This window comes from Stegostoma tigrinum, chromosome 20, assembly GCF_030684315.1.
Source record: "Stegostoma tigrinum isolate sSteTig4 chromosome 20, sSteTig4.hap1, whole genome shotgun sequence".
NCBI lineage: Eukaryota > Metazoa > Chordata > Chondrichthyes > Orectolobiformes > Stegostomatidae > Stegostoma > Stegostoma tigrinum.
This window is the reverse complement of record NC_081373.1, coordinates 3,637,981-3,660,295: the sequence shown is the minus strand read 5'-3', so window position 1 is coordinate 3,660,295 and position 22,315 is coordinate 3,637,981. Positions and strand designations below refer to the sequence as shown.

Below are 22,315 nucleotides of genomic sequence, written 5' to 3'. Positions count from 1 at the left end.
TTTGGTTTGTCCTGGATGCTTTTTGAGTGTTGTTGGAGCTGCAGTCATCCAGGCAATTGGGGAATATTCCATCACACTCCCCACTTATGCCTTGTAGATGGTGGGCAGACTGTGTGGAGTCAGGAGCTACTTTTCACGTTGAATGGAATTCATGACTTGAAATGTTTCTACCTTACAAGGATTTTTATAACTTCAAACTGTTACCAATTAAAACTAGAATCAAAGTTAATATAACAAAGCCCTATGTTGCAGGATTTAGTTCACAAATCAGCAATGCAGACAGGAATAATACACTTCTTTACAACAATGTAATAAGAACCAGCTCTAATAACAGCACACTGCAACATAAACCACTGCCTCTCGATGGGTAATTGCTTCACGACAGAATTCATAGATTCATGAGGTGGATCCACCACTTTGTTCACCTGTTCACACGCGGAATACACTCTCACCTCTTTTTGTGTGAGCAGCTCAACGTTGATCATTTTGGTTTGAATTGGAACAAGTGTCAACGGTTCAAACGTAAAGCTCTCTCTGTTCAGGTACCGGTACTAAACAAAAAACAAATTAGGTTCAATACTTCTTATCCATTATCACCCTCAATTTGCTGATACCACAAAAGTTTATGTTAGTACATAACCCACAAGGTAAAAGGGATAACCTAGAATATGCAGCACAGATTACTTAATGACAATAGAATGTAATGGCTACAAATGCTCTTGAGTCTGGACAGCCTTCACAAGAATAGGACACAGATCTAGATCTTGATCTTTGAATAAACTCTTAAAACCGTTTTATTGACCCCCACCTCTATGGGAGATCAGTATCTTTGCTGAAAGAGAGTTCAGTGACGACAACTGCAGTATCATACCCATTTTTGTGGCATTTGCTTCTAATCATTAGCGTGATAGATTGACATTTGTCATTAACTGTAACTTTGGGCAAATCTGTCAGATTAAGCTCCTTGCTCACTGAGAAGGACTGTCAAGATCCAGTGTCTGCAACCTTTCTGACTTGATTTGGGAAACAAATTATTGCTGTGTGATTTTAAAAAAGTGCAGTCGGTGATTAAATTAAAACACTGTGACAGAAGGCCAGGTTAATGTTGAACAAAGATCAACTATATTAATTGTGTTCTTCTAAAGATTTCCACTTGATCTGTGAATGGGGGATATATTCAAAAGTAATCCGTGAAAACAAATTCTCAGATCAATCAATGGAACAGGTTCTCCAAGGTGACAATGAAGAAGTTAATATCGATTATTTCAGATAAGAATTAGATAGATTTCTGTCAGAAAATAAGATTTTGAATAAAGGCTGTGAGTAAGTTGAGACATAATATGGTATGTACATTCAACTTGGCAGGAACAGATGACTTTGAATTTAATCCTCACCAAACTCCCAATCACTGGGGTTTTCCTTGTGTGAGGTGTTGGGATTAATGGTGTTGGGATTGATGGTGTAATGATTAGGGCAGGCCCAAGTGAATGTGATCCAAGGTCAAATCCCAACACTGGAACCTAAACTCAATGAATACATCTGGAATATACAGCCAGGCTCAGTAATAGAAATTGCGATGGCTATGGCTATTAAAATGTATCTGGTTCACTAATGCCCAGCTGTGAAGGAAATCTGCTGTCTTTACCTGGCCTACATGTGACTCCAGACTCCAGCATTTGTAGTTGACTCTTAACAACAGTGTAAAATGGCCATTCAGCTTAGGGGCAACTTGCCAGCAATGCTTACATCCATGAAAGAACTAACTGATTACACCAGTATAGCATCACTTCATAAGCAGGTTATCTAAGCTGAATAATTTATCTGATAACAAGCCTGCAGATTAGAAGCTCAATATTTTTTGAGAGACGAAAAAAATTCTGAGCACTTGAATCTCTTTCATTTTATTCCACTGTAAAGTTATTTTGGTTAAGCGCCACCGTTCTGATTGTTAATCCAGTGTTAGCAAAAACAGAAGCGAGTGCAGGAAATGTACAGCACATTACTCAGAGGTTTGAGAGAATGAGACTTTAATATCACATCAGAATGAAGCTGATGGACCATTGCACCTGGAATTTCAATTTGCTTCTTTTCAAACATGATTAACCTGTTGTGCAATTCCAGCATTTTTATGATTTTGAGAGATTGCTGAAATCCTGAATTTTCCTTTCAGGCAGCACGGTGGCTCAGTGGGTAGCACTGCAGCCTCACAGCGCCAGGGACCTGGGTTCGATTCCAGCCTCAGGTAACTGTGTGGAGTTTGCACATTCTCCCCGTGTCTGCATGGGTTTCCTCCGGGTGTTCCAGTTTCCTCCCACAGTCCAAAGATGTGCAGGCTAGGTGGATCGGCCATGCTAAATTGCCCGTAGTGTTCAGGGGTGTGTGGGTTATATCGGATGGGTCTGGGTGGGATGCTGCAAGGGGCGGTGTGGACTTGTTGGCCAAAGGGCTGTTTCCACACTGTAGGGAATCTAATCTAATCTTATCTTATTGCCATTGGAAAAGAAAGCCATTTGGCTTTGGAGGCAAAATGCAACAATCAAAACCTATTCAGTCACACATTCTACAATTAGGCAACAGCCAGAGGCAAATATTATAATACAATGTAAATGGACTCAAAATAGGAGGAGAAACAGAATATTATGAAAAATTATTTTGTCCAACTATTAACCAAGACAGATTTGAACATCCTGCAACATTAATGAATTTGATATAAATGAATTAGGAATCAAAGATAGGCTAAAGGGGCTCAACAAATAAATTGTTTTGTAAGCAATGCTCCTAAGGAGGGCAAATTACAATGCCTGAGGGCTGGAAGGAGTGACGAGAATCCAGATTTTAAGATCACAGGGTCCAAGAAATGGTCTATTTTTAAGGCTATTGCTGCTTCCATAGAATATTAACAATCTCCCATTGAGAGAATTTAATGTCAGGGCATCCGAACTCAGATGTTGATTGTTTTGGTGACACAGGAATATAGGCATGAAGTGGCTACCCATATTGGAAACTAAATCTGCAGCAAAGTGTTGTGTATGATGGTAAAATCACAGATAAAAGAAACAAACTTTAAATTAAAACGAGTGAATCAATTGCTGAGCAATGAATTGCACTAGTGTGGCATTCAGCAATGGGCAGTTGAAAAACTCAAGCTGTAGAGTTGACCTGCACTGTTAGCTCATATCCACCAAGCACAGATTTAAAATGTACAGCACAAGCAAGCCTCAACGAAATTGCTGGGGCTGTGTGTGTGTGACTGCTCAAGACCTCACATCCCCTCAGTTCACCCAACATCAGCTGACTCTCTCTATATTCCGTTACCACCAGCTGAGGAGGGGTGAAGAATACACTCCCCTCTTTTCTACGGTGTGGGGTCGGACGTAAAGACACCATGGTCTTTCAGGCATGAGGCTTCACCATTCTCCAGTTTAAATTTGGAATTTGTTCGTAAATGCGCAATAGTTAACTAGTCCACCAGAAACAATAAGGAGCTAATTACGTTTGTTTTTGGAGTGAAAAAAGAACAAAGAAAATTACAGTCCAGGAACAGGCCCTTTGGCCCTCCAAGCCTGCACTGATCCAGACCCTCTACCTAAACCTGTCGCCTATTTTCCAAGGATCTGTATTCCCTGCCCATTCATGTTTCTGTCTAGATACATCTTAAATGACATTATCGTGCCCGCCTCGACCACCTCCGCTAGCAACGCCTTCCAGGCACCTATCACCCTCTCTGTAAAGAACTTTGCATGCATATCTCCCTTAAACTTTTCCCCTCTCACCTTAAAATCGTGATCCCAAGTGATTGAATCCCACACTCTGGGAAGAAGGTTCTTGCTATCCACCTTGTTTATACCCCTCATGATTTTGTAGACCTCAATCAGGTCCCCGCTCAACCTCCGTCTTTCTAATGTAAATAATCCTAATCTACTCAACCTCTCTTCATAGCTAGCACCCTCCATACCAGGAACATGCCGGTGAACCTCCTCTGCATCCTCTCCAACGCATCCACATCCTTTTGGTAACGTGGCGACCAAAACTGTACACAGTATTCCAAATGTAGCCGAACCAAAGTCCTATACAACTGCAACATGACCTGCCAACTCTTGTAGTCAATACCTCGTCCGATGAATGAAAGCATGCCGCATGTCTTCCTGACCACTCTATCCACCTGCGTTGCCACCTTCAGGGTACAATGGACCTAAACACCCAGATCTCTCTATTCATCAATTTTCCCCAGGGCTTATCCATTTACTGTATAGAAAGAGTAAGAGCATTAGCAACTGCTCCAAGGTGCTGCACCTAGTGATCAGTGTTGACACATGCTGGCCTCCGGTTCCTGAGGAAGCTGCCATGCATGGTCCTCAGAGACCCACACAGCCAGAAAGAAAATTAGGGGGACACTCCTGGTATCCCCAGGAACAATGATAAAGATGTGACAACAAACATTAATGCACACAGGCACCAAATTGAAAAGGATCAGTTCTAAGGAAGGGTGACCGGACCTAAAACGATAACTCTGTTTTTTCTTCACAGATGCTGTCAGACCTACTGAGCTTTTCCAACAATTTCTGTTTTTGTTCCTGAAAAGGATTAGTGTTCAATTCAAAAGGAAGATCAAAGAATATACAGTTTAAAGTCCTTAAGATAGCACTGAGGCCTACAATCCTGGCAGCACAGTTGTTTAACTGATGACCTCTTTCCTCACCAGTAATAAATATTTCAATGATCCTAATTTTTGGTGTCCTGATGGTTATTTTTAAAGTCAGCACTATCACTGGCACTTTCTACTTCAAGGTACTGAGACAGCATTTTCCCCAGCAGTTCCAGTCATAGAGTCACAGAGCTATACAGCATGGAAACGGGTGTTTCGGTCCAACTCATCCATGCCGGACAGATGTCCTAAATTAATCCAGTCCCATTTGCCAGCATTTGGCCCATATCCCTCTGAACCCTTCCTATTCATGTACCAATCCAGATGTCTTTTAAATGTTGTAATTGTACCAGCGTCCGTCACCTCCTCTAGCAATTTATTTCATACACGCACTAACATCTATGTGAAAAAGTTCCCCAGCCGCAAACTTATCTCCCCTGCCTAAACCAGCTTGCTGAAATACTGAGATAACAATGTGTAGAGCTGGATGAACACAGCAGGCCAAGGAGCATCAGAGGAGCAGGAAAGCTGACATTTCGGGTCTGGACCCTTCTTCAGAAAAAAAAAACTTTTTCTGAAGAAGGGTCCAGGCCAGAAACTTCAGCCTTCCTGTTCCTCTGATGCTGCTTGGCCTGCTGTGTTCATCCAGCTCTACAACTTGTTATCTCAGATTCTCCAGCATCAGCAGTTCCGACTATCCTTTGCTGAAATACTGCTAGCTTGTGTATTCCATGTCAGAGTTCTTTGTTTCCAAAATTGAAGATCGTAGACAATGCCTTTCATCTCCAATATGTAAACTTATCGTGCAGGTGTGAATCAAAATCCCCTTAATCCCTGACTGAGCTTCAGTGCCTTTCAATAAAATATTATTTTAATTTCTGTTTCGTTTTTTCTAAATTGTTTTCAGAAACTTTGGCGAAACTGAAAATCAGTGCCCGTTCCTTTTCAAAAACTATTTTGGTGGGCGAAAGTATTGAATGTGGATGAGGGAATGTGGAACAGCTCATTTGTTATCACTACTATCACAGTGCACGTTAGTGGGAGGCTGCCAACTGCACTGGGGTTTTCTGGATCAACATGCCATTGCCTCAGGGAGAGGGAAGATAAATAGTACATGAACTAAAAATGTGGATTTTCACTTCAATGCAACAACTAGCAACTTGGGATCACCTGGGATAACAGGAAAATGCAAAGAGAAAATTCCTGAACCCTGTGTTTAATTGCATGTGTGTGGCCGCTAGAAGTTGCTGTTAAATTTATTCTTAATGAACAATGAGGGCCGACAGCCTTACCATCATTCCTACGCCTTTTCAACCGGCTTTTTGTTTAATTCACTCGTAAGACATGGACATCACTGGCTGGGACAAGATTTATTGCATGTCCTTATTTGCCCCTTGAGAAAGTGGGGGTGAGCTGTCTTTTTGAACTTCTTCAGTGCTTGTGTGGTAGACAGGTCCACAGTGATCTTAGGGAGGGAACTCCAGAATTTTGACCCAGTGACACACTTCGAAGTCAGGATGGTAAGTGACTTGGAGGGGAACTTGCTGTTCCTGTATATCTTCTGACCCTATGGAAGTGGGCCGTGGGGTTTGGAAGGTGCTGTCTCAGGATCTTTGGTGAATTTCTGCAGTACATCTTGTAGACAGTACACACTGCTGCTACTGAGCATCAGTGACGGAGGGAGTAGATGTTTGTGGATGTGGTGCCAATCAAGCTGGCTGCTTTATCCTGGATGGCGTTAAGCTTCTTGAGTGTTGTTGGGGCTGCACCCATCCAGGCAAGTGGGGAGTATTCCATCACACTCCTGACTTGTGCCTTGTAGATGGTGGGCAGGCTTTGGGGAGTCAGGAGGTGAGTTACTCACTGCAGTATTTCTAGCTTCTGGCCGTCTCTTGTTGCAACTGTTTTTATGTGGTGAGTCCAGCTGAGTTTCTGGTCAATGGTAACGCCCCAGGATGTTGATAATGGGGATTCAGAAATGGTAAATTAGTGACATTTAAGCGCCTGCTGGACATGCACTTGGACAGCAGTGAATTGAGGGGAATGTAGGTTAGGTTATTTTATTTTTGGATTAGGATTATTCCACGGCACAACATTGTAGGCCGAAGGGCCTGTACTGTGCTGTACTTTTCTATGTTCTATGTTCTATGTAACACTAATGAAATCAAGGGGCAGTGGTTAGGTTGTTATTGTCTGGCATTTGTGTGGTGCAAATGTTACTTGTCACTTGTCAACCCAAGCCTGGAGATTGTCCAGATCTTGTTGCATTTGGACACAAACTGCTTCAGTATCTGAGGAGTCACGAATGGTGCTGAACATTATTCAATCTTCGGCGAACATCCCCACTTCTGACCTTATGATGGAGGGAAGGTCATAAATGAAGCAGCTGAAGATAGTTGGGCCTAGGACACTACCCTGAGGAACACCTGGAGAGAGAGCGTAGAGCTAAGATCACTGACTTCCAACAACTGCGGCCATCTTCCTACGTGCCAGGTATGGCTCCAACCAGTCGTATGCTTGCCCCCTGATACCCACTGATCCCAGTATTGCCGAGGCTCCTTGATGCCACACTCAGTCGAATGCAGCCTTTATGTCAAGGGCTGTCACTCTCACCTAACCTTTACATTAAAACAAAGTAACTAACTTGGAAATAGTCATTTTTAGCTTTTCCCATTCAAATTCTTGGAAGTCAAACCATCTCTAGGTTTACACTGGGCCACGAGTAAATCTGTTTTTAAAATTCCTCTATAATTTATTTTCTCTGTATTTTTTTCTCTACAGCCTTAAGATTATTTGAACTATTTTATAACTGACAATGATCCAATATAATGGATGTCACTGTGTGTATTGCTACTGAATCAAATCCAGACACACCTCATATTTAGTCACATCTGACAATTACTCACAGGGACATGCCAGGATAATTTTTCTAAAACATCTTAAAACATGTTATTAAAATTCAAATTGGAGATAATGGGAACTGCAGGTGCTGGAGAATCCAAGAACGTCAGCTTTTGTGCTCCTGAGATGCTGCTTGGCCTGCTGTGTTTGTCCAGCTCCACACTTTGTTTTCTTTAAATTTAAAGATCACTTGTCCACCAAACCTATCATTTTTCTTCCAGACCTCAATTGCTCTGTCCTACCTCATCATAGCTGCACGTCTCTGGGAACATACCTCTTGTCTAATTTGTTGGATTATCCTTAAAAGGTATTCTTAGAATACATTATACTTTAGCAATCCGGACACATGAGCTGAGGGCATAGTTGCTAAGTTTACAGATGACAGAAAGATACGTAGAAGGACTGGTGGCATTGAGGAAGCGGGGAGGCTGCAGTAAGACTTGGACAGACTAGAAGAGTGGGCAAAGTGACAGATGGAATACAATGTGGGGAAGTGTCAGTTATACACTTTGGTGGGAAGAATAGAAGTACAGACTATTTTATAAATGGGGAAATGCTTTGGACATCTAAAGCACAATGGCTCTTGGAACTCCTAGTTGTGGGTTCTCTTAAGGTTAACATATAGGTTCAGCTGGCGGTTAGGAAGTAAAATGAAAAGTTAGCAGTCATTTCAAGAGGGCTAGAATACAAAAGCAGAGATGTAGTGCTTAGGCTGTAGAAAGCTCTGGTCTGAACAATACTTTAAATATTGTGAGGAGTTTGGGCCCAGAATTTAAGGAAGGATATGCTGCTGTTGGAAGGGCTCCAGAGGATACTTACAAGAATCATCCCAGTGATAAAGGGCTTGTCATATGAGGAACGGTTGAGAACCTTAGGTCTGTCCTCAATGGAATTCTGGGCGGCGGGGGGGGGGGGGGGGGGTGAGATCTGACTGGAACTTACAGGGTACTGAGAGGCCTGGGTGGAGTGGATGTGGTAAAAGTGTTTCCACCAGTAGGACAGACTAGGTCTTGAGGGAACAGCCTCAAAATGAAGGGACTAACATTTGGAATTGAGATGAGGAGGAATGTCTTCAGCCAGAGGGTAGTTAATCTATGGAAGCCAAGCCATTGAGTGCACTTGAGAGAGAGATAGACTTGGCTATGCGCATCAAGATTAATTTAAAAAAGGATATGTTCTCTAGTGGATATCTTTCTCCTGGAAACAATTAATTTAGATTTTGCAAATGAGCCAATTTAACCAGGGTTTCTTGAATTAAGACAAAAAAAGTTTGTTAGTTACTAATTCATAAAAAGTTACACACATAAACATGGATTACATATAGAAATATGTAAAGTGCAAAATAAAAATAAAATTTAAAACACAATATAGATCAGTTGGAGTCACTTGTGAACAGTGGATAGTTGAGGCTGTTTAGTGGATGTTACTGGTAGTGTTGATATTGGTAGCTGAACAGTCAATTTTGAGATTCTTAGCTTTGCAATTCTTTTGTACTGGGTGATTCAATCATGTCTGGCTGCAGCACTCAATATGGGAGCACTTATCCTTCCTTAACGTGCAGTGCAGGGCTGTTTAATGGTAGCTCTGAAGCAAAATAGCAAAGCTTCTGGAGTAGCAGAGAAACTCAGAGGCCCAATTTTCTACATTTAGTTGTAGATGTGAAGCCACGCAAAGTTGCTGTAATAAACTCTTCCTAAGAAAAGTGAGCACTGACAGCATCACTTTTGTTACTAGTGTCTGGAACAGACTGCCAGAGGTCATGGTGGAAGTGAATACAGTTTTGTCATTTAAGAAACATTTAGACAGGTACATGGATAGGCTAGGTATGGAGGAATATGGGCCTAATACAGGCAAATGGGACTAATTTAAACTCTGAAAACTTAGTATGGGCAAGTTGGGGCAAAGGGCCTGTGTCCATGCTGTAGACCTCTACGACTCTATGGCTCTATGCAGTCCCTAAAGACCTTCTTCCAAATGTAAAACACTAGTCAGTGGCAGGTGGGTTTTAATATAAGCAAGAATGAGGTTGTCTGTTTCATACCAGAACAGGATAGATCAGGGCACTTTTTAAAAGGACAGAGTTAAATAGCGTGGATGTTGAACAAGACCTAGAGGTTCGGGTGCACAAAGTTAGATATGAAGCAGAAACATCCTACAGTTAATGAAATTGGGAGCACTAAGAGTTTCTATATTCAGGTGCATTATTGGCATCATTGAGGTGGCTAGTGATTCAAAAACAACCATAATAGATCTAATGAAGCTGGTAGAAATATTTAATTGGAGCGTTTTACAATGTAATTCATTTCAAAAGATACAGGCATGAAGGAGCTTCCTGCTCTTTTCAATAAATTCAATGCTACCATAGTCTAGTTTTAAGAACCTGGGAGATTCAGTGTTCCTGCGCTGCTTGGATTCAAGCTCAAGCTCTTCTCACATCAATAGATAAAAGATTCACTTTGAATACTCCCAAGAGAAAGTTCGAGTCGCCTCCGATCAATTAAGCCTATGAAACTAAACCAGTTATAATTCTTGCATTAAATATACCACGAATATCAAGAATCATTCAGACAGCAGCTGTAGGAAATAGGAATTTGAAACAGCACAAATTGACCTGTTTCCAATCTATGCTGCAACTGAACAAGCATTAGCTGATGTGAATCCTGTATCCAACAGAGCAAGATGCTCTCTTTCCCCAATACTTTCATCATTGACCATGTGTGGACAAATTCTGAGCTTAATGAGACAAAACTGGGCAGATGTTACAGAGTGGATTAAAGAACTTTGATAGCATGGTGACAGCGTGAGGAAACAACTGAGCAGGATTTTTGTCACGGTCCACATTTAAAAAGTTAAATTGTTCAAATTGCAAAGGAAACAGAAAGGATAATAATCTACCTTGGTTTGTGCAGGAACTATAAGCATAATACTTTCAATACGCACTCCAAAACTGCCATCTTCATAATAGCCAGGTTCTAAAAATAAAGTGAGATTTATCAGTTAATGTCCTACAGACATCAAAACACTGTTATCCATTAGTTATATCAGATGGCTATAACTGCATGAGAAGCAGAAGAGGTATTGCTAATTCAGTTTTAATGTTTTGTCTCATTTTCTCACTATTAGCTTTGATAACAATGAAACAAGTAAGTTTTTTTGAGGTCATGCTGAGTTATACATTATGATCTATTCAAAGCATTTCTTTCCATGATAGGAATCCTTTCTGTAACATGAATTTTAAAATCACTGCTCATATAATTAAGCAATCAGCGATGCCGAGCTGGAGAACATAATGAAATGTAAAAAACTTCGAAGGCTTGTTTTTGATGACAGCTGCAGGAAGAGTACACCTCCATTTGTTTTCAATTTTCCACAGAGCCGTGAGTACATTAATGCACACTTTGCAATGTATTATTAATTTGCAAAATGGCACAATAGCCTAAAATGGAACAGATTGCAAACACTGAATACCAGAAGACTTTCACCGAGTCTTCCACAGCTTGACTTGAAACACGTCAGGCATGATACCCTCACAACTACTACAATCTCAGTGAGACACCCAGAGAAGAGACTCTACCTCATCTCCCAGAGCAGGCAGCATTTGCAAGATTAGCACAATCCTAGGTATACACTATTTCACCAAGTGCAAGTTAAGGTCCCTCTGACAGAAGCTGCAGGTTAGAATGCCCTGGATAATCTGGCTGAATGACGAGATAGAAAACAGAAGCTAAGAGAAAAAGTCAGAACAGGAGAGAATATAAATAAACTAGCTGATTAATTACAGCAATGCACTATGCATATTTAGTGACAATTTCAGAATAGGACTAGGGAGTAACGTTGGATGATAGAACAGGGTTAACTCTTAACTGTGTGTAATAATAACAATGTTAAACAGTACTAGGAACAAGCCCCTAAACCAACCACACCACGGTTTCAATAAATGTCTCTTTGTATTTGCTTAAGCAAAGCCCCATTAATGTGCTCTACCTCCACAGAAACACAACTGAGGAACCTGAGGGGCACAGAGGGTAGTATGCAAATGGAATGAGCTGCAAGCAGAAGTGGTTGAGGCAGGTACATTAACAATATTTAGAAGGCATTTGGGCAAATACATGAACAGGAAAAGTTTAGAAGGATATGGGCCAAGTGAACAGAAATGGGGTTAGTATTGATGGACACTTTGGTCAGCATGGACCAGTTTGGGCTGAGGGGCCTGCCTCCATGCTGTAGGACTCTATGACTTTACAACTGAAATCCAACTCACAGAAGGTTGTAACAGGTAGCAAGTGACCCAAGTAGGACAGGAAATGATGGAGAAGGCTGGCATTAAAACTACAAGTCAAAAGTGAATTGCAAAATCTGACCCTTAATTTTACATGCAAGAATATATTTAATTTAATGCTTCGTGTGTTCATTGTGCCTCCCAATGAGATATGAAGTATGTGTTTCTCATAAGGATTAATGATGCTGATGAAATTTTGTAGATTTTCAAAAGTTGATTGTTGAATAGTACAATATTGCTTATTTAGTCTGTTCGGAATTTGTCCACACCTTCACAGCGTAGATAAAAAAACCTTAAAGTAAGGGAACACGTAGGAGGCAGCGATCATAATATGGTAGAGTTCAGTCTGCAGTTTGAAAGAGAGAAGGCAAAATCGGATGTAATGATGTTACAGTTAAATAAAGGTCATTACAGGGGCATGAGAGAGGAATTGACGAAAATCGACTGGAAGCAGAGCCTAACGGGGAAGACAGTAGGCCAGCAATGGCAGGAGTTTCTGGGTGTAATTGAGGACACAGTACAGAGGTTCATCCCAAAGAAAAGAAAGATTATCCGGGGTGGGATTAGACAGCCATGGCTGACAAAGGAAGTCAGGAAATATATCAAAGAAAAAGAGACAGCCTATAAAATGGCCCAGAGCACTGGGAAATCAGAAGATTGGGAAGGCTACAAAAACAGTCAGAGGATAACAAAGAGAGCAATAAGGAAGGAGAGGATCAAATATGAAGGTCGGCTGGCTAGTAATATTAGAAATTATAGTAAAGGCCTCTTTCAATAGATAAGAAACAAATGAGAGGCAAGAGTAGATATTGGGCCGCTCCAAATTGATGCTGGAAGGCTAGTGATGGGAGATAAGGAAATAGCTGAAGAACTTAATAAGTACTTTGCGTCAGTCTTCACAGTGGAAGACATGAGTAGTATGCCAACAATTAGGGAGAGCCAGGGGGCAGAGTTGAGCATGGTAGGCATTACAAAAGAGAAAGTGCTAGAAAAGCTAAAAGGTCTAAAAATTGATAAATCTCCTGGCCCCAATGGGCTACATCCTAGAGTTCTGAGGGAGGTGACTGAGGAAATAGCAGAGGCTTTGGTCGTGATCTTTCAAAAGTCACTGGAGTCAGGGAAAGTCCCAGACGATTGGAAAATTGCTGTTGTAACTCTCTTGTTTAAGGAAGGATCAAGGCAAAAGATGGAAAATTATAGGCCGATTAGCCTAACCTCAGTAGTTGGTAAAATTCTAGAATCCATTGTCAAGGATGAGATTTCTAAATTCCTGGAAGTGCAGGGTCAGATTAGAACAAGTCAGCATGGATTTAGTAAGGGGAGGTTGTGCCTGACAAACCTGTTAGAATTCTTTGAAGAGGTAACAAGTATGTTAGACCAGGGAAACCCAGTAGATGTTATCTATCTAGACTTCCAAAAGGCCTTTGATACGGTGCCTCACGAGACGCTGCTGAGCAAGGTGAGGGCCCATGGTGTTCAAGGTGAGCTCCTGGCTTGGATTGAGGATTGGCTGTCTGACAGAAGGCAGAGAGTTGGGATAAAAGGCTCTTTCTCGGAATGGCAACCAGTGACGAGTGGTGTCCCGCAGGGTTCAGTGTTGGGGCCACAGCAGTTCACCTTATACATTAATGATCTGGATGAAGGGACTGGGGGCATTCTGGCGAAGTTTGCCGATGATACAAAGATAGGTGGACAGGCAGATAGTACTGAGGAGGTGGGGAAGCTGCAGAAAGATTTAGAAAGTTTAGGAGAGTGGTCCAGGAAATGGCTGATGAAATTCAATGTGAGTAAATGTGAAGTTTTGCACTTTGGAAAAAAGAATACAGGCATGGACTATTTTCTAAACGGTGAGAAAATTTGCAAAGCAGAAGTACAAAGGGATCTGGGACTGTTGGTCCAGGATTCTCTAAAGGTTAACTTGCAGGTAGAGTCCGTAATTAAGAAAGCGAATGTAATGTTGTCGTTTATCTAAAGTGGGTTGGAATATAAAAGCAGCGATGTGCTTCTGAGGCTTTACAAAGCTCTAGTTAGGCCCCATTTAGAATACTGTGTCCAATTTTGGGACCCACACCTCAGGAAGGACATACTAGCCCTGGAGCGTGTCCAGCAGAGATTCACACGGATGATCCCTGGAATGGTAGGTTTAACGTATGATGAACGGCTAAGGATCCTGGGATTGTACTCAATAGAGTTTAGAAGGTTGAGGGGAGATCTAGTAGAAACTTACAAGTTAATGTATGGCTTAGAAGGGGTAGATGCTAGGATGTTGTTCCCGTTAGGCTGGGAGACTGGGGCCCGTTAGCACAGCCTTAAAATTAGGGGGCGTAAATTTAAAACGGAAATGAGACGACATGTCTTCAGCCAGAGAGTGGTGGGCTTGTGGAATTCATTGCCACAGAGTGCAGTGGAGGCCAGGACGTTGGATGCCTTCAAGGCAGAGATTGGCAAATTCTTGATCTCACAAGGAATCAAGGGCTACGGGGGGAGTGCAGGGAAGTGGAGCTGAAATGCCCACCAGCCATGATTTAAATGGTGGAGTGGACTTGATGGGCTGAATGGCCTTACTTCCACTCCTGTGTCTTATGGTCTTATGGACATGATTGTTTTGCTCTGTCAAATAACAGAGTCAAAGAAGGAAAAGTCTCAGACTTATCTTATGGAGTTGACTCAATGGCAACCTGAAATACTTCACACATTACAATTACTTCCAAAGTACATTATGGAAGAACAAACAGATATTTTGCCAGTGAAATACACCCCACAAAACAACACTGAGATGAATGGTGTTCAACACGGGAGATCATCAGACAGGGCCCATCCAGAAATATCCTGAAATCCAACTAGATTAAATGACGGCAATATTAAAAACATGACTGATACGAAAACCAGCCATGAAAAATAAGCGTTACAACAACTAGAAAATTTTCAATTCTTTAAGGTAATGCTATGTTTAGAGCACTTGAATTACTTGTCTTGGGCTGGGGGTTGTTGGAAGAAAAGGGCATTCTGAAATAATTCAGGCCAATATGCTGAATCAGTTGATTCCTGATTGAAAACAATTTTCATCACACTCCTCAATTGATAACATTTCTGTTAAGTACTGAACTGGCCAACAAGGTTGACTCTGTATATCAAAAATTATTACTGCTTTTTGCTGGCCAGAGAATCTGCTTCTTGTTTGCTGACAAAAGAGTTGGAGCAGTGGGAACAAAACACCTCCTGTGAGAAATTCCAATTGTAAAACTCACTTTTCTTTTATAAGTAAAGCTATTGAGAGGAGGAACTTCACTTCCTAGAAGCACATCATACTTCATAGATACTTTAAAACAGAATAGGCAACCCTTAAGGCAAATAAAAAGAGAAGGTATTAAAAACTGACAGGATAATAGGTCAGAATCACAGTCAGGTAGTTGAGATACCTTGACAATTAATTAGAGCAGAAGAGGAAAGATACAGCTACAGAGAGAACATGAGCTTAGCCACGCATGAGAGTTTGGAGGGCAGGTAATAAAAAGGGACCCCAGAGGGTATGGAGTCACTCTGGAGGAGGGGAGCAGACTGTACATGTGCTTAATAAAACATGCGTCAGAAATCAACCTGTAAAGAAAAGGTCCATTCTGTAGCAGTGACAGGATCCAGGTGGATAAACAGGTTGACCCATTGGGCTTTCTCTGGAGGGGCGGGAGGGGTTGGGAGGGGGGGGGGGGGGGAGAGCTGGGCTTTCATCCCCTCACTGGGGGAGGGAAGGTGTCCCATGCTCTGGTTGTGCAGGCCAATAGGATTAGCTCAACAATGCCAGAGCTCGGTAGTGGGCACAGCCGGTACTGCAGGAAATCTGGGAAGGAGAGAGAGTGGATTCAGGAGTGGGGTAGGTTAGGGGAATGGGGTTGGGGGATGGTGGAGTGAAGAATCATTAGGAGAAGAAACAGGGCAAAACAGTGGAGTAAGTATCTTCTCAGGGGGAGGGTGTCCCAGTGGGCAAAAACCACCTTCCAAAGACAGTATAACAGATAACAAAGTGTGAAGCTGGATGAACACAGCAGGCCAAGCAGCATCTCAGGAGCACAAAAGCTGACGTTTCGGGCCTAGACCCTTCATCAGAGAGGCACTGTCCAAAGACAGTACCCCACCTCCTTACCACTGTTTTAAAAACTTTTACACAAAGATACTTATGCTGTCCAACCCCACACCAACTATATGATGGCGCAGGTTGGATGGTACTGGAGTGAAATAACATTTAAGTTATTTATTAAATACGGCAGACAGGCTGCAGGTTTCTGTCTTCCCCCACCCACTCCTGTATTTACGGGGTGAGCCTGGGCTGGGTGGATACGGGGACGTGGTGGTCTGGATACCACCCTTTTTAAATTTCCCTCTCCTGGTCCGAGCACGCAATCAGCGAAAGAATGATTTTACTGTCACATATATTTTACTGGGAGAAAAAAACAGTAAAATACAGTGAAAAGCTTTTCTACCGTCGCTACGATCCACTACCAATTTGAATACTTTGAAAAATAAGAAAAAAACAATAGAAATATATAGGATGAAGATATATAGGTTAAGTCTATCAGTCCTGGGCCAGCTTATCATCAATGATGCCTGCACCGCTATCCTTTCCCTGCCACCCAGCCTTCACCAGACCCCTGCACCGCTATCCTTTCCCTGCCACCCTGCCTTCACCAGACCCCTGCACCGCTATCCTTTCCCTGCCACCCAGCCTTCACCAGACCCCTGCACCGCTATCCTTTCCCTGCCACCCTGCCTTCACCAGACCCCTGCACCGCTATCCTTCCCCTACCACCCTGCCTTCACCAGACCCCTGTACTGCTAACCTTCCCCTACCACCCTGCCTACACCAGACCCCTGCACCGCTATCCTTCCCCTACCACCCTGCCTACACCAGACCCCTGTACTGCTAACCTTCCCCTACCACCCTGCCTACACCAGACCCCTGCACCGCTATCCTTCCCCTACCACCCAGCCTACACCAGACCCCTGCACCGCTATCCTTCCCCTACCACCCAGCCTACACCAGACCCTTGCACCGCTATCCTTCCCCTACCACCCAGCCTTCACCAGACCCCTGCACCGCTATCCTTGCCCTACCACCCAGCCTACACCAGACCCCTGCACCGCTATCCTTCCCCTACCACCCAGCCTTCACCAGACCCCTGCACCGCTATCCTTCCCCTACCACCCAGCCTACACCAGACCCCTGCACCGCTATCCTTCCCCTACCACCCAGCCTTCACCAGACCCCTGCACCGCTATCCTTCCCCTACCACCCAGCCTTCACCAGACCCCTGCACCGCTATCCTTCCCCTACCACCCAGCCTTCACCAGACCCCTGTACTGCTAACCTTCCCCTACCACCCTGCCTACACCAGACCCCTGCACCGCTATCCTTCCCCTACCACCCTGCCTTCACCAGACCCCTGCACCGCTATCCTTCCCCTACCACCCAGCCTACACCAGACCTCTGCACCGCTATCCTTCCCCTACCACCCAGCCTACACCAGACCCCTGCACCGCTATCCTTCCCCTACCACCCAGCCTACACCAGACCCCTGCACCGCTATCCTTCCCCTACCACCCAGCCTACACCAGACCCAACCTACATCGAAGTCATCGATCCTCAGACACCATCTTTAGCCACTGGGCTGATCCTCCTCCGTCACTGCCTCATTGCCACCTGCACCGGACCCACAAAAGTCACAGTCCCATGTCTCGCTGCTGTGATGCCCTTCCACCATCACTTCACTGCTGCCAGCCAGCACTGCACCCAACCAACGATGAAGTTGCTGGTCCTCAGGCATGATCTTTCACCCCTGGGCCTACCTCGGTGACACTACCTCCGCCAGTGTAGCAGCTGCTGATTCCAAAGACAGGTCCCCAGCATGCCCCTAAAAGCTAAGAAGGGGGCTCATTCGCTGCTGCCACGAGGGCCACGTTGGGCCCACCTGCCACCGCCGAAGGCATCCAGGCTCAGGGCAAGAGGTAAATAAAGGAAAGGAGAAAAAAATAGAGAGAGGAGTAAAGCAGTCGGAGTGGATAAGGCCCGGCTCAGGAGCTCCAGTCCAGCACTATCTTGGTGACTGTGTGGGTGTTGTCCAGCCCAGACAGAGAGGCACAAGGGGATGCTCGTGGCTTGATACTTCATCTCATTTTACAGAAACGTGATTATATGCAACCATCAATTAATCGACAAAATTATCCACAAATCAATGTTTCCATCACACTTTGGATTTTCCTTTGTTCCACTGCGAGTGTGTGATTTCACTCACCCCTTGACTCCAAAGTCACATTTATTGCCTGATAGAGGACTGAAAAAACAAAACCCGTCCTTTACGTTTTGATTTTAAAAACAATATATACATCTTAAATTGCTTAGGGCAAAGTCCATAAAGCTTCAAAAATTGAAAGGTAATTATGAGAAATTCTCTGGGCAGTGAAAATCAGTACTAATTTACAAAAGCAAAATCCTGCTTGACAAATCTATGGAAATGCTTTGAGGATGTAATGAGTGGGGTTGATAGGGTTTACTTGGACTTTTAGAAAGCTTTCAAGAGCACGGTGGCTCAGTGGTTAGCACTGCAGCCTCACAGCACCAGAGGGTTCGATTCCAGCCTCAGGCGGCTGTCCATGTGAAGTTTGCACATTCTCCCTGTGTCTGCGTGGGTTTCCTCCGGGTGCTCCGGTTTCCTCCCACAGTCCAAAGATGTGCAGGTTAAGGTGGGCTGGCCATGCTAAATTACTCATAGTGTTCAGGGGTGTGTAGATTAGGGGGATGGGTCTGTGTGGGATGCTCTGTGGGTCGGCGTGGACTTGTTGGGCTGAAGGGCCTGCTTCCACACTGTAGAGATTCTATGATAAAGTCCCACATAAGAAATTAGTATGTAAAATTCAAGTGTATGGAATTAGGTGCATTGTAGTGACATGGATATAAAACTGGTTGTCAGACAGGAAAGAAAGAGTAGGAATGATTATACAGGGCCTTGGTGAGATGGTACCTGGATTACTGTGTGCAATTTTGGTCTCCTTATCTGAGAAAGGATGTTCTAGCTACAGAAGGAGTGCAACAAAGGTTTATGAGGCTGATTCCAGAAATGGCAGGGCTGAAGGATGAAGACAGATTAGAGTAATCAGGAATACATTCACTGGAGTTTAGAAAAATTCGGGGAGGGGGGATTCTCACAGAAATCTGTAAAATTTGAACAGAGCTAGACAAGGTAAACTCAGCAACAATGTTCCTGATGGCTCGGGAGTCCATCACAGTTAACCACTCAGGGCTGCGATGAGAAGAAATTTCTTCACCCAGACAGTGGTGAGCTAGTGGTTGATGGTAAAACACTCAACGTTTTCAAAAAGGTATTAAATATAGTTCTTAGGGCTAAAGGAATCAAAGGGTATTGGTGGGAAATGCAGGAACAAGGCACTAAATTGGACGATCGGCCACAATCATATTGAATGACATAACAGGTTCAAAAGACTGAATGGCCTACTCCTATTCCTAATTTCTATGTATTCTGTCAGTGCAACCCAAAGAGAGACAGAAGGATAGCAGTCAAGTTGTAGAACTAAATTTTTAAACAAAATATGTGTAACAAGGGGTTTGTAAAATTTTGCAACACAAAAGAAGAATCTTCAGTACAATTGATGATTCAAAGGTTATGATATACTGGCATCTGGTGACAGAAAATCAACACTGCAACCTCCTGTGGATTTTTAAAAATTCATTTTTTACTCAGTGTCATTTTATAATGCGTACTAATACAGATGGTTAGCACATTGTTCACATTCATCACACACGGTCAATAGTGTATTTTCAGAGAGCCCAAACAACTGCACTTACTCACAAAAGAAAGCAGTTTTCAAGCAAAGTTCAGAACAAGTTGTATTTCCCTGGTGTTGCATCGTGCAGACTTCTCTCAGCTGTGGGACATAAACAACCTTTTCTCCTGGGCTTGGATCACGCGCAATAATTCAAATTGTTTATCACCTTTACTCACCATCACTCAGAATCATTCCAGCCTCAAGAGGCTCATCTGCAAATGTTTTGTAACTAATGCTGCACGGCCCCTCATGGACATTCAGGAAAGATCCTACTCCATGTCCTGTTCCATGCAGGTAATCCAAACCATGATCCCAAAGGGTCGCTCGGGCAAAAGAGTCGAGAAGGTGCCCTGGCAGGGAGGAGCACAGCAGAAGTGAACATACTTAACTATATTGTTTATATAATATATACCCGACATATATACATATGGTGAAGGAGCTCTCGTGCAAGGACATTAGTGGGCTGCTTGTTTTTGATAGGAATTCACTATAAAACACTGATGTGCCACAGGATTTGAACGAGGTATGATTGCGGGGCTCGATTAAACAAGACATTTCTAAGAAAAGAACATAAGGTCCATTTATCTGCTTTATAGTCATGGCGAATGAAAAAACTCTGCAGGTCACAAAACAGGATGCCAGTGCAACCGTTTACGTGTACAGTATCCTCTCTTGCCTACACTGCCCGGTTTGTCCTACAACTTAGTAATTATATTCATTCATGGCTCCAGGCCACCAGAGCATAAAACCATGATTTACATCTGTAAATTACCTCTCACAGACTTTCCTCACACTATCCCTGAACTTCTTAAATGCTGCTCCCCTCCAGCCAATCCTCTGTGCATTTCATACACTTCCAAAGTTTCCGTGCCACACTTTTGCATCTCCCTCAACCTGTGTATTTCTTTCCCACCCCCCCTGCTAGACTTTCTCTACTGCAGCTTCCAATTTCCTTACACACATAAATGAAGCACCGTGTGATATACCTCATGTTGAGAGCTCAGTGTCAGTGCTAGCTGTTGGTGCATGGGCTGGGACAAATGCTTAACACCTTGAAAGCACAGGCTGGGGAGGGAGGAGGAGTGAACAGAATTGGAAGCTGATATGAGAGACTGGGCCTAGCTGTACTGCTGGTAGATACAGATATCCCAAGTTCAGATTAGTGTTCTGGAACACTGCAGCTGGCTGGTCAGCTGCTTAGTCATTTGGAGTATGGAAGCTATTCAGCTGTTTAAGACAGCATGGATGCTAAAATGTACACATCAAGCTGAAATGCACCAACATTCACATTTCATCTTTTACTAAAGTCCTCGCAAAAAATCGAGACGTTCTCAAGAAGTTAATATTGGTTTGGAAATGCTAGCTCTGTTTCTCTCCCTCTACAGATGCTGCCACACTTGCTGTGTTTCTCCAGCATTTTGCACTTTTGTTTCCAATTTCCAGCATCTGCAGTATTTTGCTTTGATTTAAAGTGCCTGAACCCACTTTCCCAATAAGACACAGATATGCTGTAGCCAATCTCATGTCTTCACTGCACTTTGCACTGAAGTGATTACTTTAATACACAGTCCTCTCTGTGGCTTGCCATTTCAGTTGCAAGCTCTGCAATCCCACTACATCTCAGATGTTGATCTGTATTTTGCAAACAAGTAACGTCAGTATATTAGACTCAAATAAAACTGCGGATGTGGAATCCAAGGTAGACAAACAGGAGGCAGGAAGAACACAGCAAGCCAGGTATCATTCTCCTTTCCTGCAGATGCTGCCTGACTTGCTGTGTTCTTCCAGCCTCCTCTTTGTCAACATCAATATATTTCTTCCCAGCTACATCTGAATGATCAAATTTTAACTGAAGATAAAACTGACTTGTTCAGACACATCATGAATTGCCTCTGGAGAAGGTGGGATTTGAACCCAGGTCATGAGAACCCTCTCCCTGAATGATTATAAACTATTGCCAACCATGCAAATTTAATCCTCAGTTAAGGCAACAAATAGTTTTCTTTTTAAAAAATCTATTTCTATAGTTTAAATACAAGCTGATGTTAGATGGGCATCAACTTAGTTCAAACAAATTCAAATTAAAATTCAGCCAAGATTTCAGTTGTGTCAATAGCTTTTTAAAGATTCACCAATTTCTTGGTTTAGCTGAAAGAAAGCTTTCCTCCTGGTCAGGTATGGATTTCAACAAATAACTTTTGATATCATCTTCTAGTGTAAGTGGATGTATTTGAATAAGTCTCCACAAAGATGCAGCCCATCAGCCAGCACCATCCACGAGTTAACCTTCTTCCTCTTTTTTTAAATGGGAACAATCATCAGGAAAGAAACCAAACAAAGCACCTTGCACCACAAAGTCAGTCAATACTCCTGCTGGTACCCAGCAACCCAACCTACTCTGCCCCAAGATTTACACAGGCAAAACAGGTTAGTCTTTTTCGTAATACCGCCACATGAATCGAACTAGCTTACCTTTGGTACCGCTTGGGAAAGTCGCTGAACCCAAACAGACATGTCCTTTCAACACATAAGTAAAGCACTCCTGAAGGCAAGAGGACAAATAAACCGTGTCAACACAAACATGTGCTATAGTTACCACAAGTTCTGAAAGTTCTTTTTTAAAAATCACATGCATTCAACTACATTTTATACAGGAT

General features: G+C 43.0%; 1 protein-coding gene across 1 annotated transcript in view; it reads right to left on the bottom strand.

The window, feature by feature from the left end:
- xpnpep1 (X-prolyl aminopeptidase (aminopeptidase P) 1, soluble) overlaps positions 1–22,315 on the bottom strand; it is a 74,139-nt gene that overhangs the window by 2,309 nt on the left and 49,515 nt on the right. The window contains exons 16-19 of the mRNA XM_048550772.2: positions 22,131–22,200; positions 19,835–20,008; positions 10,442–10,518; positions 453–551 (exon numbers count right to left, since the gene is read on the bottom strand). Of these exons, the coding sequence (XP_048406729.1) occupies positions 453–551; positions 10,442–10,518; positions 19,835–20,008; positions 22,131–22,200 (420 nt within the window). The remainder of the gene's footprint in view (positions 1–452; positions 552–10,441; positions 10,519–19,834; positions 20,009–22,130; positions 22,201–22,315) is intronic.